The 19,328-nt window shown below is 47.3% G+C and overlaps 1 protein-coding gene across 1 annotated transcript in view; it reads left to right on the top strand.

Annotated features, from left to right (window-relative positions):
• NOS1 (nitric oxide synthase 1) overlaps positions 1-19,328 on the top strand; it is a 195,882-nt gene that overhangs the window by 160,072 nt on the left and 16,482 nt on the right. Inside the window, exons 18-23 of the mRNA XM_019977709.2 lie at positions 2,469-2,585; positions 8,613-8,787; positions 9,562-9,700; positions 10,233-10,311; positions 17,244-17,437; positions 19,113-19,282. Coding sequence (XP_019833268.2) covers positions 2,469-2,585; positions 8,613-8,787; positions 9,562-9,700; positions 10,233-10,311; positions 17,244-17,437; positions 19,113-19,282 — 874 coding nt within the window. The remainder of the gene's footprint in view (positions 1-2,468; positions 2,586-8,612; positions 8,788-9,561; positions 9,701-10,232; positions 10,312-17,243; positions 17,438-19,112; positions 19,283-19,328) is intronic.

Genomic DNA, 19,328 nt, shown 5'->3' on the forward strand with positions numbered 1-19,328 from the left:
GTGCTCACATGCACGTGTGCACGTGCAGGATGCACCTGTGTGATCGTGTTTGCCCGGCGTTCATGTGCGTGTGTGAATGGTGTAAGCACTCGCGCGCATGGCGATGAGTATGCACGTGCGCATGCCCAATACTGCAGCATCGAAAGCCACGCCCCTGTCTCAAGGAGACCCGAGTTCTAACGCAGGCCATGGCACTAACACACTAAGTAACCTTGAGCTTGTTACTTGACCTCTCTGGGCTTCTCTGTCTTTCTCACCTTCCAAATAGGGAGAAACTATCTCTGCCCCGACCATCTCTGGGAGCTGGTGCAGGGATCGAAGGATGATAACAAAGAGGAACACATTTGGAAAAGCCTCAAACCTCATACAAATACATGTGCTGATATTTTTACCCCACAACCATCAACCCTACCTCCCACACTAACAACACAGCCACCCCCTGATATGTTACAGGACTTATTTGGAGATGTGACTCAATGTAAGACTATTTTAGGGCAGAAAATACACTTACATATATTTAGAACTTTCCTGATGCTGGAGCAAAAACTTTGAAGAACATCCAGCTTAGAAACCCTGCTGCCAGAATGCGCAATTTCTTTTTTTGTCTTTTGCACTCAGATTTGTGTGTTGAGTTTTTGTGTTTGGGGTTTTGATTTGAGGGTTTTATGAAAGTCTTTTGTTGTTGTTTGGGGGTTTGTTTTGTTTTGTTGGTCTTGGAGTTTTATTGGTTTTTGCCTTATCTGAGAACAGAACTTACCAGTTTTAGAAGAAAACTGGGAAACCGTTTTTGTTTTTTTTAATTTCGAGGCTCCTGAGCCTCCGATGCCGAGGTTTGAGTCCCAGTGACATTTTTCTCCTTCTTTGAAACAACTTCATAAGAAATCCAATCTCTTTTCAGGCTGTGTCTGAACATTTTTCATGTTTATTTGAAATGTGAAATGTGAAAGACCCTTGAAATGTCTAAAGATGATAGCCTTATTGAAAGAGAATGTTGTAGTCGTTACCAATGGAGAGAGGGAAGGGTTAAAATAGGGGTAGGGGATTAAGAGGTGCAAGCTATTATGTGTAAAATAAGCTGCAATGTTATATTGTATAACACAGGGAATGTGGTCAATATTTTAAAATAACTATAAATGGAGTTGTTGTTTAGTCGCCAAGTGGTGTCCACCTCTTTTTCAACCCTGTAGACTGTAGCCCACCAGGCTCCTGTGTCCATGGGCTTTCCCAAGCAAGAATACTGCCAGTTCCTTCTCCAGAGAATCTTCCCGACCTAGGGTTGAACCGTGTATCTTGGATTGGCAGGCGAATTCTTTACCACTGAGCCACCAGGGAAGCTCATAAATGGAGTATAACCTTTAAAAATTGTGAATCACTATATTGTACACCTGTAACTTACATAATACTGTATATCCACTATACTTCAATTTTTTTGAATAGGAAAAAGAAAAGAGAGTATTGAGTGAAACAGTCCTGCACCGCCCAATAAGCCTTTCTATGAGCACATAAATGTTCTATATCTATGTCGCCCTATACAGCACCACTAGCCACACATGGCTGTCAAGCCCTTGACGTGAGTTTAGTGCATGTGGGGAGCAAAGTGTTTCATCATATCCAATCTGAATGAATTTAAATAGTCACATGCATCCCATGGCTACTGTAGCAGACAGCAGAAATGTAATTCTTTCGTGGTTACTATAGCAGACAGCAGGAGTGTAATTCTTCGCTAGGCAGTGTGAGGTTTGGGGACCAACGGCATCTCCTGGGAACTTCTCGGAAATGCAGCATCGTAGGCCCTACCCTGGACCTCCTGAGTCAGGATCTGCATCTTAACAAGATCTCAGAATGATTCTTGTCCTGGTTAACATGTGGGAAGTAAGGAAACATGGTCTAATGGGTTAAGGAATGGACAATTAATGTGGTCTCAAACCTTTTCCTTTTTTTTTTCAGTTTTAATATTTTTAATTGAAGTATAGTGGATTTACAATGCTGTATTAATATCTGCTGTACAGCAAAGTGATTCAGTTATATATAATCATTCTTTTTTGAATTTTCTTTCCCATTATGGTTTATCATAGGCTACTGAATATAGCTCCCTGTGCTGTACAGCAGGACCTCGTGGTTTATCCTTTCTCTGTGTGAAAGCTACCCCTGCTCACCCCACCCTCCCACTCCGTCGCCCCGCCACCCCCTCCCCCTCGGCAACCACCAGGCTGCTGTCTGTGTCTGTGATTCTGTTTCTGCTGAAACCTTTTCAATACGCGCAGCATCAGATGATGGCTAGGTGTCCGTGTGGTGGGCGAGGGTGAGTTGATATGTTCTAGTCAAGGCCATGGATGTGTTACAGTCTCACTCAACACTCAAAGGGAAGGTCCTAGAACCAGGACTGGTAATAGAGATAGCCATGGGGGTACTAACCCCAGGACGGGGGCTCTGAACCAGAGTTCACAGACTCTCTTTCGTCTTGGCAGGAGCTACAAGGTGCGTTTCAACAGCGTTTCCTCGTACTCCGACTCCCGCAAATCATCAGGTGATGGGCCAGACCTCAGAGACAACTTTGAGAGTACTGGACCCCTGGCCAACGTGAGGTGAGAGAGGGGCCTGGGGCGTCAGGGATGATGAAGGCTCCTGGGGAGCTGGACAGGGTAACAAAGTGGGCTCTCTGTTTGGGGAGGGGTCTCCCTTCCATGTCCATTCATCCCTTGAATAACCAGCTGCACTCTCACTGTTTGGGGATGTCCTCCTGCTTCATTAAAGCACATTACCTGGACCCCTCCTATGACCTCTTCCAAAATCACACTCCTTCAGAGCCCCCATCACCCAAGTTTCACCTCTTTGCATGAATTTCATATCATTTGTGCTAAAGGATGCTAATCCCCCAGATGTAACTCAGTGAGTTCCCTTCATAAGTGCTACTATATCTTATATATTAGAAGCTTCTGGGGACACCCCACCATGACCCAGTGGTTCCCAACCTTGGATGCTCATCAAAATCACTTGGAAATGTTTATAATGTACAGATACCTGAGCCCCACCTCCAGAGACTTTGATGTAGTTGGGTCTAAACTTGGATCCAGGGTTTGCTTGTTTTTTTTTTTTCTTCAATCTCCCTAATTGCCTCCCATGTACAGTCAGATTAAAAAAAATATTGTCACGACTCCTTGTTTCCCAAAGTGTAGTCACATCCCATGAGAACATTTTAGATAGTACGTGGACAGATATTTTCTACTTCAGTGGTTGTGGATTCAGTTTCATGGGTATTTGGAAAGGAAGAAAACTGGATGTCAAACCCTTGGTTTCATAGACACTGGTCAAGATGAGGCTACTGTGTAAGCAGTGCTCAGGCACAGCCAGGGACCTCTTCAGTTCAGTCGCTCAGTCGTGTCCAACTCTTTGCGACCCCATGAATCATAGCACCCCAGGCCTCCCTGTCCATCACCAACTCCCAGAGTTCACTCAAACTCACGTCCGTAGAGTCAGTGATGCCATCCAGCCATCTCATCCTCAGTCGTCCCCTTCTCCTCCTGCCCCCAATCCTTCCCAGCATCAGAGTCTTTTCCAATGAGTCAACTCTTCACATGAGGTGGCCAAAGTATTGGAGTTTCAGCTTCAGCATCAGTCCTTCCAATGAACACCCAGGGCTGATCTCCTTTAGGATGGACTGGTTGGATCTCCTTGCAGTCCGAGGAACCTCTTAGACCTTCACCAATGCAACCTCCTCCACACCGGCTCAGGGCAATGCTTAGAATATGATAGAGATCACAGGGTTCCTAGATATTCAACTATTGTTTCTATCAGTACACTTTTTTTCTTTTTGGCCATGCCACGTAACTTGATTGGTTGGCATCACTGCCTCAATGGGCATGAGATTGAGCAAGCTCCGGGAGATGGTGAAGGACAGGGAAACCTGGTGTGCTGCAGTCCATGGGGCTGCAAAGAGTCAGAGTTGACTGAGCGACTGTACATCAAAGACCTAACCACTGGGCAACCAGGGAATTCCCCATCAGTACACTTTTTAATAAACTTTATTTTTTTTTAAGTAGCTTTAGGTTCACAGCAAAATTGAAGGGAAGACAACAGAGATTCTGCGTGTACTACCTGCCCAACCCTCGGTGCACGCACGCACGCACACACACACACACACACACACACACACACACACACACACAGCCACCTCCATCCCCTACCATGGTGGTGCATTTATACAGTTGATGAACCTATATTGACACATCATTGTCACCCAGGGCCTATAGTTTACATTAGGGTTCCCCCTTGGTTCATCCTCGAACTGATGGGTTTTGACATCAGTTCATGTTCTCTAGCTTGACATTGAAACATCCATGGTTTGACATTTAGACCCATTTTTTTCCTTATTAAATCTATCATGCCTAAGAGCAGGGGTTGGCAAACTGCAGCCCATCGGCTGAATCCAGCCCAGCCACTGTATATCTCTGTACAACCCAGAATGGTTTTTACAGATGAACATCTACAATTTATTTGATGATAGAAAATATTCCCTTCAAGCCCCAGTTAAGCAAAATGCTATACCCCTCTCAAAAAAAAATTCCAGTCTTCTCATTAGTAGCTATATATAACTAGAAAAATGTACCCCATAACTATTGCTATTATATTTTTAATTTTATCCAAAAGCATACAGAAATTTATTTTCTTCCTTGTTACACAGATATCTGCATAATAGAATCAGTTTTGCTTCTTAGCCTACAAGCCTGAAAATATTTACTATCTGGCCCCAATTATAATAATTTTTCCAGGTTTTCTGGTTTTAAAATAGGAATTTTACAATCATAAGGTTTAGACTGTGATGAAATGTGAATATAGGAGATGACTGTGACACAGGCCTTCAGAGATTGGGAAGCACGTTAATGAATTAATTCCCCGGGCCATCTCTTAGTGAACACCAGTGGGTTTGAATAGCTAGTACAAATAATTGTACAAATAATTTGTGCAAATAGAGTACAAATTAAAACCAAATTAAATAGCAACTATTAAGTAAATAACAGTGTGAGAGGTAGTCAAGTATGGCGGATATCTCAAACATAATCAATATTGGAGGGACTTCCCTGGTGGTCCAGTGGCTAAAACTCTGCACTTCCAATCCAGGAGGCCTGGGTTCAATCCCTGGTCAGGGAACTAGATCCCACAGGTCACAACTAAAGATCCTACGTGCCACAACTAAGACCCAGTGCATCCAGATAAATAAATTAATATTAAAATAAGTAAATAAATAGTAGAGGTTTGGGGAACAACTCCCTAACCACAAGGCATGACTAGCACTGAGTTTTCAAACCTGCATCAGGCTAAGGGCGATGGCTGGGGGCAGGAGTGCAGCTTCTTGGCCCCCATCCAAGCAGTCCCATGCTGGCCACCAGTTCTCACCACCTGCAGGGAAAAGGTGAGGAATCCAGGTAAAGGAGGATCGTGGGTGAAGGAGTGATGGGGAAACATGCTACCTAACCCTATATCCCTCCCTTGGGAAGACTGTGGAGCCCCCAGGAAAGAAGGGCGGGAGAATAAGATGAAGAAGCATCAGTGTGGATTTCAGAGGAGGGGATATTAATCTATGTAAACTTGCCCACGATCTCTGAGACACCTGGACCCCATCTCAGGCTCATTCTCCAATAACAAGAGGGCCACTTCCCAGCTTGTCCTACTGTTTTCCCCTCATCCCCCATTGCAGTCTTTCATGTGATGGCTGGCTCCATCATTCTTTAATAAGAAAGATTCAGGGACAGAGTCAGACTCTGTAAGGAGCAAGTTGAACAGCTCCACTCCTTGACTTGTCTGAAATGACAGTCACCCACAGGATAGTCACATTCCAACCTGGAAAAAAATGCAAGTTGTGGTGCTGTTCGTATCCCACTTGTTCCCTTGTCCATCTAGGGCCAGTGAGGCCAAGACCCACAGCCGGGACCAAGTCCTGGAAGTGTGATGTCAAGTCTGTGCGGGACTAAGGGGTCCTCTGGGACACAGCCCTCTACTTCCCAGACTTCAGAAAATTCTCATTAACTTGACCCCCATTGATTCAAACACCAACATTTTCTTGTGGCATCTATGCAAACAGACATTTTTAAAAAATTAAGCTCTTTTGTTTTGTACTGGGGTATAGCCAATGAACAAACAAGTGTTGGGATAGTTTCAGGTGAACAGTGAAGGGACCCAGCCATACATACACATGGATCCATTCCCCCCGAGACTCCCCTCCCATCCAGGCTGCCGCAGAACATTGAGCGGCATCCCGTGTGCTGTACGGCAGGTCCTTGTCGCATTCATTTTAAATATAGCAGAGTGTATATGTCTATTCCAAGCAAAGAGGCTTTGTGAAACAAATCAATTTCACAGCCAGCATATCATAAATCTTTCAATCCCTTTGAGAAGAACCTGTTTACACACCAACACTGGATGTATTAATGACGGGTTCTTCTGATCTCCTCGTTAGCACAGGTCCCCAAGAACTGCTATGCTGGAGTTTTCATGCTCTTTGTACTTGAAACTAATTTAGTTGTATGCTGAGTAAGAAAGTCAAGTCTTTCACTGATGTATGGAGTTGGCCAAAAAGTTCATTCAGGGTTTTCTGCGATGTCTTACAGAAAAATCCAAATGAACTTTTTGGCTAATCCAGTAGATTAATTTTCCCAATTAGTCTAGCTTAGAAAGGGACACTCAAGAAACAGCCAATGGTTCCAGGTCACCCATCCTCCTAAGGACCAACTGGGAGTTTTCTCCTGAGGACAGTGGCACCTAGCAGAGACCAGAAGGAAGGGAGAGCAGGGTTTAGGGGCTCTCAGGCTTAAAGATGGCCTTCCTCAAATGGGTGTGGGGTGGTCTGCCCTTCTGGAGGTACCAGTTGTCTTTATCTGCTTGGGCAGCCACCACAATGTACCACAGGCTGGGGGCCTCAACAACAGAAATTTGTTTCTAACACTTCTGGAAGCTGCAAGTCCAAGCTCAAGGTTTCTGGTGAGGCCTGTCTTCCTGGCTTGCAGACATCCGCCTTCTTGCTGTGTCCTCACGTGGCCTTTCCTCTGAGAGCCTCTCACTGGGGGTGGAAGAGAGAGCTCTCAGGTACCTCTCCCTCTTTTTAGAAGGATTAGGGCCCCACCCGTATGACCTCGTTTGACCTCAGTTACCTCCTTGAAGGCCCCATGTCCAAATACAGTCACACTGGGGGACAGGGCTTCACAGGTCAGTTTTCGTTCCAATCCCAAATAAAGGCAATGCCAAAGAATGCTCAAACTACTGCACAACTGCACTCATCTCACACGCTAGTAAAGTAATGCTCAAAATTCACCAATCCAGACTTCAGCAATACATGAACCCTGAACTTCCAGATGTTCAAGCTGGTTTTAGAAAAGGCAGAGGAACCAGAGATCAAATTGCCAACATCTGCTGGATCATAGAAAAAGCAAGAGAGTTCCAGAAAAACATCTATTTCTGCTTTATTGACTATGCCAAAGCCTTTGACTGTGTGGATCACAGTAAACTGTGGAAAATTCTGAAAGAGATGGGAATGCCAGACCACCTGACCTGCCTCTTGAGAAACCTGTATGCAGGTCAGGAAGCAACAGTTAGAACTGGACATGGAACAACAGACTGGTTCCAAATAGGAAAAGGAGTTCGTCAAGGCTGTATATTGTCACCCTGCTTATTTAACTTATATGCAGAGTACATCATGAGAAACGCTGGGCTGGAAGAAGCACAAGCTGGAATCAAGATTGCTGGGAGAAATATCAGTAACCTCAGATATGCAGATGACACCACCCTTATGGCAGAAAGTGAAGAGGAACTCAAAAGCCTCTTGATGAAAGTGAAAGAGGAGAGTGAAAAAGTGGGCTTCAAGTTCAGCATTCAGAAAATGAAGATCATGGCATCTGGTCCCATCACTTCATGGGAAATAGATGGGGAAACAGTGGAAACAGTGTCAGACTTTATCTTTGAGGGCTCCAAAATCACTGCACATGGTGACTGCAGCCATGAAATTAAAAGACACTTACTCCTTGGAAGGAAAGCTATGACCAACCTAGACAGTATATTGAAAAGCAGAGTCATTACTTTGCCAACAAAGGTCTGTCTAGTCAAGGCTATGGTTTTTCCAGTGGTCATGTATGGATGTGAGAGTTGGACTTTGAATAAAGCTGAGTGCTGAAGAATTGATGCTTTTGAACTGTGGTGTTGGAGAAGACTCTTGAGAGTCCCTTGGAATGCAAGGAGATCCAACCAGTCCATCCTAAAGGAGATCAGTCCTGGGTGTTCTTTGGAAGGAATGATGCTAAAGATGAAACTCCAGTACTTTGGCCACCTCATGCAAAGAGTTGACTCATTGGAAAAGAATGATGCTGGGAGGGATTGGGGGCAGGAGGAGAAGGGGACGACAGAGGATGAGATGGCTGGATGGCATCACTGACTCTATGGACGTGAGTTTGAGTGAACTCCAGGAGTTGGTGATGGACAGGAAGGCTTGGCGTGCTGCGATTCATAGGGTCGCAAAGAGTCGGACACGACTGAGCAACTGAACTGACTGAACAGTCCCTGACACTGGAACCGCTGCACGTTCTCCCCAGCCCCCTATTCCAGAGCTTCTCTTGTCTTCTTGGCAGGTTCTCTGTGTTCGGTCTTGGCTCACGGGCATACCCTCACTTCTGCGCCTTTGGACATGCCGTGGACACTCTCCTGGAAGAGCTTGGAGGAGAGAGGATCTTGAAGATGAGGGAGGGGGACGAGCTTTGTGGGCAGGAAGAGGCTTTCAGGACCTGGGCTAAGAAGGTCTTCAAGGTAACCATCTGCCCCAGTTTTAGAGACCCATGAGGAATCATGTCCCCAGGGACCCCCAAGGACAGATCACCTAAACCATCAGAAATAGAAAAAACTTGAGAAAATCTTTGATACTTCCCTTATGTATCCAACCAGGGGACAGCTTTAAACAAGTCATATGACTTTGGGTGGTCCTAAGACACATTTTCCACCTGGAATCCAGCCTCCTGTATTAAGGGTAAAGAGTTCGTCTATAAAAAATTATAGAGCCTTGGAATTTTAGAGCTGGGAGGAACCCATCCTTCACTCACAATCATAGACAAGTAAATCAAAAACATACAGTTGGTTAACCAACCCAGGGGGCCATGCCTCGGGCTGGAACTCAGATCTCACCAATCTGTCTGCTTTGACAATCTTGTTCCTCTTGTGCTAGATCTCCAGTGACCTGTACAGTAGCCACTGGCCACACGTGGTCATTTAGATTTAAATGTAAACTGGTTAGCATTAAATATGATGAATGGATGAACAAACTGTAGTGTGTCCCTGCAATGGAATGTTCGGGCACAACAAGGAATGAGGTGCTGATGCATGCTACGACATGGATGAATCTTGAAAACATGTGCTACGTGGAAGAAGCCAGAACAAAAGGACACTTACTGTCCGAGTCCATGTACACGAAACGTCCAGAACAGGCAAATTCAGAGATACAGGAAGTGGACTGGTGATTCCCCGGGGCGGGGGAGGTGCGGAGAGGAAGATGGGAGTGGCTCCTAATGTGTATAATGTGTAACACAGGCAGCCTGTGATGTGTTCTGCGTGGGTGATGACGTCAACATTGAGAAGGCGAACAACTCCCTCATCAGCAATGACCGCAGCTGGAAGAGGAACAAGTTCCGTCTCACCTACGTGGCGGAAGCTCCGGAACTCACACAAGGTACCTCCTACCACCCGCCTGGGGAGACATCCACGACCCGGGGGTGGGGACGGGAGACGGCAGTTCTCACCTCCGAAAGGTCCTTAGAGAAGGTGGGCTTCGATGCTTAGGTCTCCCTTGCAGTACATGCGTGTGTGCTCAGTCGCTTCAGTCATGTCCAGCCCTTTGCAACCCCATGGATCGTAGCCCACTGGGTTCCCCCATCCATGGGATTCTCCTGGCAAGAATACTGGAGTGGGTTGCTGTGCCCACCTCCACCCTTTAGGCAGGCCACCCAAATAAACACACTGTGGCTGCTCTGGGCTCTCTCTCCAGCCCTGCAGCATGTTACCCTAAACCTCCTCTTCTCCGCCAAGTTCAGCCAGCTTTGCTTTCTGTTCTGCTGTATCCACAACCACCCGCCCCAAGGCCCGCCTGACCGCTTTTCTTTTATCTCTTCGTCTCACTCCAGAGGGTCAGGAGAAGCTGGGGACTCTGAATTGACAACTGTTTTGCCCCATCTCAGGAGCACCTTTGTTCTTCCCCCACCCAGGTCTATCCAGTGTCCACAAAAAGCGGGTCTCAGCCGCTCGACTCCTCAGCCGCCAGAACCTTCAGAGTCCAAAATCCAGGTAGGAACACCCTGGTCCCTTCACGTTCCCTGCCTCTGCCCCAGACGCCTCCCATAGCAAGGAATGAACCCTTGTTGACTCCAAGGACTGACTTCCTATTACCACTGGAAGGGTCCTCCAGACCCCCTTTGCTGCCTTGCAGCATCTTGGCTTACTGCTTTCCATTTGCCAAGCTCCAACCTGCAGGGATGAAAAAAGTAAATGGTTGGGACTTCCCTGGTGATCCAGTGGTTAAGACCCCAGGTTTCCACGGCAGGGGGTGCAGGTTTGATCCATGATTAAGGAACTAAGATCCCACAAGCTACTTGGTACAGCCAAAAAGAAAAGAAAAAAAAAATGAATAGTGATGATCTCTGTGGAAAGGGGAAAGAGAAATGTTTTATGAGGAATTTTTTTTAATAGAGACCACACCTTTGTCAAACTGCTAATATTCACTCTAACATGCACCTTAGTCAGACAGCGCCTTAGTCAGACAGCTTAGTCCAGACAGCTCCTCTTTGCGGATAATTCTTCTCTGATGTCCTGAGAAATGCCTGCTTAGTCTCTACTTTAAGTCCTTTGGGATGACAGGAAGTTTATGAACCTACAAAACAGCCCCTTCTGTGTTCTGAGGTCCCAGTTGTTAGAAATTGTCTTCCTATTGTTTATACCAAAGCATGTGTTCCTAGCACTTCCATTTTGATCCTGTGTTACACTCTCCAGTGACACCCAGAACAAAGTCAGTTCTTCCAAATGAGAGAGCTGCCAGTAGCCAAGACAGCAGCCGCTCTCCCTGATTCTCGTTCCTTCCAGCTATTTCTCCTGAGACCCGGTTTCCCGAACCGTTGGCTGTAGTAGAAGAACACACTGTCCTGCTAGAAGCGTCGTTCTCGGGCCTGGTCACAGAGCAGTGAGGTCCTGTGATCACGGCCACGTGCGCCAAGGCTATTGTTACCATCCTCAATCCGGACAGGAGCTGCTAAAGCAGCCCGGGGTTGTCCTAACAGCCTTGCCACTCTCCCATTAAGCTTATGTCCTTTCTGCTCTCAGACCTGAAGTCTTTTCAAAATGATCCAGCCAGATCTCTGCATCACTCCATGTATAAGTACATTTTTTTAGCAGTTTTGAAAGTCTTTGCCTGGATCCCCATTGAATGGAAACTAGCCCATGAAAATCCTTTGAGATCTTCATCCTTTGCGTGGCACGGTACAGAGGGTGGCCTCTTGAGCCAGACAACTCTGAGTTCTTACCCCAGTGCTGCCATCCCCCAGCCATGTGACCTTGGACAAGTCCCTTAGGTCTTCAGAATACCTGTCTCCTTACCTAAAATGAGAACTAGTACTTATCTAGTATTTTCTGTGTTCCTAGCACAGTTTTGAGTTCTCTCTGTGCAGGAACAGCCCAGGAAATAGGTAGTTATCACCCGTGTTTTAAATAGGAAAAATGACAAGTAGAAAATGCAAGTGGCCTTTTTAAGGTCACTCAGACTCAGTTCTCTGACTCCAAAGTCAAGAACACCAAATGGCTATACCTGTGGCATCAGCAGCATCACAAGACAGCTGTATTAAAAACAGCACACACAAAGCAGCTGGGGTATGCTGTTTCTGCTACTACTCCTCACCCACCCCAGCTTCATACATGTGCACATTTTAATATGTGTGCTTTCTATGTGGATATAAAACTTTTTTTTTCAATTAAACTATAGTTGATTTACAATGTTGCATTAATTTCTGTTGTAGAGTAAAGTGCTTCAGTTATACATGTATACACACATTCTTAAGTATTCTTTCCTATTATGGTTTATCACGGGATATTGAATATAATCCTCTGTGCCATACAGTAGGAACTTGTTTATCCATTCTACATATAAAAGCTGCTTCTGTGACCCCCAGCCTCTCGCTCCATCTCCCCCAAACCCCTCACCCCCTTGGCAACCACAAGTCTGTTCTGTGTGCCCGGATGTAAAACATATGATAAAGTCGTCAATGTGGTCAACAGGATGGAGCCCCAGGGCGCGCATGTTCTCCCCCAGACCCTCAAACGCTCAAGAAATGGATTGGGAAATTAATGTATTTGAAGAATTAGTCACATGTAATATTCAGAGCATAATAATCTCTGATATATTGGTTGGCCCCAAAGTGAACGAACTTTCTGGCCAACCCAGTAGAAAGTGACTCTATATTTGAAATACACATCTTACTCCCCATTTCTGTCCCATGGAAAAGTACAATCTCAGTGGCATTGGAGAAGAAGGGACTAAGAATCTACTGGGCATTTCTCTCAGCGACCAACCATGAAAGACCAGATCATAAAAGTTACTCCCAAACCATAGTACATACAAAGCAAGGTAATTTGCAAATGTTTTGATGCTAAGTTGGACCAAGTCCCAGAATAAATGCCCTCCACCCCCACCAAACCATCCACCTCTGGAAAGGGCAGCTGACTCTGTGCTGAGCGACTTACAAGAGGGCATTTCAGAAAGGTTAGTAACCAGAAGATAGTATTAAAATCAGTTACAGATTAGCTTTAAAAGAATCAAATGGGGTCTCAGTGTTTAACCCTTTAAAACCACACTCCACAGCACTACCTATTTTCAGGCCTTACTACCATTTCCAGCTTTATAAGGGGTGTGTGTGTGTGTGTGTGTGTGTGTGTTTAACGATTGAGTAAAAAAGTATGACCCTTTCTCCCATCTTCCCCTGCCCACAGCCAAAGTCAGGATGTTTGAGCCAGGAGACCACATAAAGATATTATGAAACACCCTCCCCACCCTGTTCCCACCCATAACAAGAGACCCTTAAGCAAGCAAAGTGCTTAAGAGGAAATAAACCACTTTTTGAGGGTGATCCTTGCAACTCTAAAGAGAAAAGCGACACTGCCTGGCCAGGAAATAAACTGTCCTGTGTGCGGCAATTAGCAAACAATACAGAAAAGACTACAGTGGAGCGCTAATGGGTGGGGTATGGGCCATGTAAGTCCTAGAAGTCAGGAGGAGGAGGGGAGACACAGGGTCAGCTTTAGATAAGATAGAGAACAGACAGGGCTGTGTAGGAGCAAAGATGCTGAAAGGGCCTGAGTGCTGGGGTATAGCAGAGAAAGATGGGACATTGTAATGGAGAGTTCTGCATGGGAGTACTCTCAATTCCCAGCTCCTCTTGGATAAAATCACTTCTTTCCAGCCTTCCCCAGCTTAACACAGGACATCAACATTCAGTGTAAGCCCCAAACTCAGGCTCCCTCTCTGCCTCCTCTGTCTCCCTCCTAATATCCATCCAACTCTCAGCTGATACCATGGGCTTGTCTTTCAAATACATTTCAGATCTACAGCTGCCACCGTAAGAAAGGCCACAATCATCTGTGGTCTGAGGGCCTCCCAAAGCCACCTAACTTGTCTTCCTTGTTTCTTGCCTTTTCTCTCAAAGATTCATCTTCCAAATAGCAGCCAGACTAATCTTTTAAGAACATAAATGGAAGCCCATCCTCCTGCAGCTTCACACCCTCCAATGGCTTCCCACTGATCTCAGGAAACCTCCAAACTCCTTGCCTGAACAGATTACAATGAGACCCTCCTGATCGGGTCTCTTCCTAGCTCTCTAACCTCCTCCTGTGCCAGTCAGCCCTGTGTTGACCCCTCTTCCAAACCCTCCAGTCTTCTTTCCCATCCTCAGACATGTCATGCTTTTTCCAACCTCAGGGCCTTTGCATGTACTGCTTCCCCTTTCGGGAACACTCTTCCCCCAGATCTTTGCATGTCCCCTTCTCCTCATCGTTCTGATCTCTGCTCCAACATCAAATTGCCAGCAAGGCTTTCCTGACCATCCTTATCTGCTGGTCACTGAGCCCAGTGCCCCCAACCTGTCAGCACCCACCCATCCACATCACTAGCCCCATCCATAATCTTTTTCAGTTGCTTCTTAATGAGAATGGGGCCCTGTGTTTTCTTTATCCATCACTGTCTCACCAGTGCCTAGAAAGTGTCAACAAATTCGTTGAAGCTCTGAGCCTTATCACCTCAAACTGCTCACAAGAGACCATGCTTACTCTTTTCATTGACAAGTGAATGAACATGAGCTGTTTCCCACCCCCCCCCCCCAACTTTTAATGCTGGATGTTAGCAGACTGTTCTTTCCCCTGTGAACCTGTCATTGAACCATTGCTAACTGTGTGTGTACATGAGTGAGTATGTGTGTGTGCAATGTTACTGTAGGTGGATGTAAATATATCACAAACAGGCCATACTCAGGGGACAGGCATTTGAATGGCTGTTGCCTTTCCAATGCTACCTTTTTCACCCCCTTCTCCAAATATTTACTTTTTTTTTAAGCTTGGGAAAGGACTTTTTTTTTTTTTTTTGCCCGTGCCACGTGGCATGCGGGATCTTCTTTCCCCAACCAGGGATTGAACTCATGCCCCCTGCAGTAGAAGTGTGGAATCTTAATCACTAGACTTCCAGGGAAGTCCTTCCCCTAATACTTTCTGACAACCCATGTATATCCCAAGCGTTTAAAAAAAAAAGAAAGAAAGGTTAGAAAGTCCTATACTTAGAAACCCCCAGCAGAACAGAGATATAAGACAGTAGGTCTCCAGGCTAGTGCTACCCACTGGGGGATCACTTCCCAGCAAAGCTTCAAGGACCTCGGGCCATGCAGCCATTCAGCTCTGGGTTCTCCAGTCAGAGGCATGCAGTGTCCGGGGTCCGACTCCCAGCAGAGCCTGCCCCCACCTCGTGGCCCACAGGCGGGGATCGGTTCCCAGCAAAGCTTCAAGGACCTCGGGCCATGCAGCCATTCAGCTCTGGGTTCTCCAGTCAGAGGCATGCAGTGTCCGGGGTCTGACTCCCAGCAGAGCCTGCCCCCACCTCATGGCCCACAGGCGGGGATCGGTTCCCAGCAAAGCTTCAAGGACCTTGGGCCATGCAGCCATTCAGCTCTGGGTTCTCCAGTCAGAGGCATGCAGTGTCCGGGGTCCGACTCCCAGCAGAGCCTGCCCCCACCTCGTGGCCCACAGGCGGGCTCCATTCTTATCCCTGGCCGTTCTCTGCCTGACCACCCTCAGCTGCGTTCAAGAGGACTTAGGCGAAAAGGCTGTGAGCACAAGCCAGCTCAGCAAGTTTGGGGCCTCCACGTTTCTATTTTGTACCGGCCATAGGAACGGAGGCAAATATACTTATGAAAAAAACAACAACAACAACAACAACTCGTGATGATCAGGGAGAAAGTGGGAATTGATTTGTGGGCCTTTCAAAGGCTTCCCGTGGTTGGCCCTGGAGGCTCCCAAATTCGCAACCCCACAGCGCCCCCTGCTGGCTGTCGGCCTCTGCTCGTTCCCTTCCTGAAGCTGGCAGGTCTCGCTCTCCAGGAACCAATAGACTGGCATGAGCTCAGAGCAGAGTCATTCACGCAAGCCCATTTAATAGATAAGATCAGTGCCCCACGGAGGGCAAAATCTGCCCGGGGAAGGAGAGTGGGAGCCCAGACCCCCACCACCATCATTCACAAGCTCAGTCACCGAGTTCCCCACCCTACTAAGGACAGGGGTGTCATGCTTTAAGAAAATACACCCAAAAAAGCAGAGATGCCAGCACAACTATTTTTAATAATGGTGGCTATTTGCAGCACAAAAGAACTTTTGGTTGTGCCAAAAACTCCTTCAAATAGCGAGTCCCATTGGTCTATTCAAGTGCTGATTTACATACCATGGAGAATGTAGAAACTTCATGTTGAATATCAAGTGTCTCTATCAACTGAAAACCAGTTGGCAAGGAAGAAAAAGCGGATCTGAAAATGCGAATTTAACTCCAAGAATACAAAAAGATTTGATTTACCCAAGTGTAGTCATCAATCCCAAAGTTTTCAGGCATAAAAATGCAGTGTATTGGTACTAAAACTTTAAAAGAACCAGAATAATCCTATTCTAAGGATTCATTCATAGATGTCCTGCACTTGAAATCCAGCTATCGAAGGAAAGGGCATGACTCGGCAGGCCTAAACAAGTTTCCCTCTGGGTTTTCTCCTTTGTTCTATAAACTTTATACTGTCAGTGGACTGGGGATAGTAAGAACCTGAGCTTAAGGTCAAGCCTTTTTCCCTTTTCCAGGACAAGGTGAGGATCCCAGTTGTAAAAGGAGGTGGAGCTTGGGATTCCCAGGAGAGGTGGAATTTCGCAGAACAGGGCCATCACTGCCGTGGCTCCTGTGGGGTTTAGTGGTTCCTGGTAGAAATCTGGTATCAGAAGTAGAGCCTATTCTAGCAGCTGGTTAACCCTGAGGATCTGAGCTTCCTTCAATCGAGAAATATTTCTTGAGTATCCAGTATGTCATGCACTGTCCTAAGTGCTAGAATAGAGCAGTGGAGAAAACAGACAAGTTCCTCGCCCTCTAGAGTTTAGACAGATTCCTAGTCCCCTCTATTGTCCTCAGGGTGGGGATGGGGAAGGGGCAGGCATAGAGACAGACCACATGCCATAGAATGGAGTGAACTCTCCATTCTGTGGAGGTTGGTAAGTGCTATGGAGAAAAGGAAAGCAGGGACAGGAAGTCAGAAAAGCAAAGAGATCTGGGGACTGAATCTCGGGGTGCTCCACCGTCCAGAGTTAGGGGAGATGAGAAGGAACCAACAAAGGGGACCGAGGAAGAGCAGCCAGGGAAGAGACCAGGAGAGCCTGGGGAGCTCAAGAGAAGGGGATTGAGAAGGAAGACGTGAGAAGCCATGTCGAGTACTGCTCTGATGACCACAGTGAGCGCTGGGAGCTGGCTGTTGGGTTTGCAAAGAGGATCTCATGAGTGACCTTGCTGAAACCCGCCCTGTGGAAATTGATGAGGGTGGAAGTCTGGCCTGAGCCCCCAAGGAGAATGGAAGGAGGGGAGGTGTAGCCACAAAGACAGACAAAGGGGCAAAGAAAAGGGGCACAAGCTGGCGACCCTCACCCTGTTGTTCCCCCACCCTTGCGTCCAGTCGATCGACCATCTTCGTGCGTCTCCACACCAATGGGAGTCAGGAGCTGCAGTACCAGCCCGGGGACCACCTGGGCGTCTTCCCCGGCAACCACGAGGACCTGGTGAATGCCCTGATCGAGCGGCTGGAGGATGCCCCCCCTGCCAACCAGTTGGTGAAGGTGGAGCTGCTGGAGGAGCGGAACACGGCTTTGGGTAACTACGGCCAAGCTAGTACCCCACCCAGCCACTCCCAAGGGCCCTTTCCATCTCCGAGGAGTCCCAGGTGTCCAGGGAAGAGGAAACCTGTTCTTCTGCCCAGTTGCCAGTCCAGGCAGGAGAGTGGGTCTCTGTCACCCCCCAGCTTATGAGACCGAAGGCTCCCCTTCTTCATGGCTGAACAGCCTTGACCCAACTAGCTGAGCAAGTGTCCATTTAAGCCAGGACACTGATGGTTCACCCTTGAGGGAAAGAGTCTTACCTTCCTTCATCGGCTAGACACCGATCTTAGCATAGGCTACTTGTCTGACTTCCTTCATCACCCCAGCCTCACCGCCCACCAAGGGAATAGCAGCTAAAGTCCACTCCTGCCTTCTCTTAGAATCCAAAAGCACTAAATGAAGCTTGGTGGCCCACTGGAATTGAACCCGATTTCTGATATCATTAGATTAAGTCCCAACCTGTTTGGGGGCCACCCTTGACATTCCTATTAAAGAACTTTGCAAGGCAAATGGGTCTGATGCTTCATCTCAGTAGCTGTGAGTGAGCTCAGGACTTAAGGAACTGCGATGGCCGCACGTGGTAGCCCATGATACAGTGACACATCTCTTCTACAAGGGAGGCAGGACATAAAGTCAGCGCAGAGTGTGAAAACAGTACGTAGTTGAAACCCTGCTGGTACCCTTAGGAGAGACACTCCTTCTCTTATGAAATCCAGCCCAGCCAGTTCTTCCTCCATACTGGAACAGTACTTTATATCTTGAGTTGAGCGCCTGATGAAGTAGAGGCTTGTGTTTAGGGCCTCTATTGGACTTAAGTACACAGAGGCAGTAGTTCAAACATGGTCTGGAGCAGTACTGCCTGACTATGGATTTGAGCAGCGTTGTTGCTGTTGAGCTCAGTCGCTCGGTCGTGTCTGACTCTCTGTGACCCTAGAGACTGTAGCCCATCAGCCTCCTCTGTCCATGGGATTCTCCAGGCAAGAATACTGTGGGACGGGTTGCCATTCCCTTCTCTAGGGGATCTTCCCAAACCGGAGATGGAACCCACATCTGCATCTCCTCTAGTGCCACCTGGTGACCGTGGGCAAATGCCTTAACCTCTCTGTGCTTCCCTTTTCTCAACTGCAAAATGGAGATAATAATAGCACCCACCACCTAGGATTGTGGCAAGGATTAAGAGAGTTGCTAATAGAAAGTGCTGAGGAAACAAACATGGTACATAGAGAGGGCTAGGCAAGTGTTTGGCGTTTTTGTCATTTTAAATGCTAGAATCCCACTCAGAGGGTGAAAGGCTGACACCACGAGAAGAGAGACGGAGGGGAAAATGGACTCATAGTTCGTGCTCAGTTGGTGGCTCATTGCTCAGAATATCAAGGGACGGTCTCATGCTACTTTAATATTTACTCTTAAATTCTGGCACTAGCTTGCTCAGCTGATTTTGGACATGCTCCTTGCGTACAGGAGGCGACCACAGGGTCCCCAGGAAACCTGGCTTTAGATGTGGGATGGAGGTGGCCAGCCAAGGGGTCAGTTGGCTCAGGGGCAGTCAGTTTTTTGGGCCCCATCCTCTGCTCCAGGAGCAGGTCTGGCCTCCCTGACTTGGACCCAAACCCTCAGAGCCCACTCTGTCCCTCCCCCACCCATCTCTCACCTCTGTTGTGCCTCTGCAGGGGTTATCAGTAACTGGACCGATGAGCATCGCCTGCCGCCCTGCACCATCTTCCAGGCCTTCAAGTACTACCTGGACATCACGACGCCTCCAACGCCACTGCAGCTGCAGCAGTTTGCCTCCCTGGCCACCAGTGAGAAAGAGAAGCAGCGTCTGCTGGTCCTCAGCAAGGTGGGTCCCTGGCCTCATTCAATCCCACCACCTGCTCCTTGGAGAA

The sequence above is a fragment of the Bos indicus genome, chromosome 17, assembly GCF_029378745.1.
Source record: "Bos indicus isolate NIAB-ARS_2022 breed Sahiwal x Tharparkar chromosome 17, NIAB-ARS_B.indTharparkar_mat_pri_1.0, whole genome shotgun sequence".
NCBI classification, from domain to species: Eukaryota; Metazoa; Chordata; class Mammalia; order Artiodactyla; family Bovidae; genus Bos; species Bos indicus.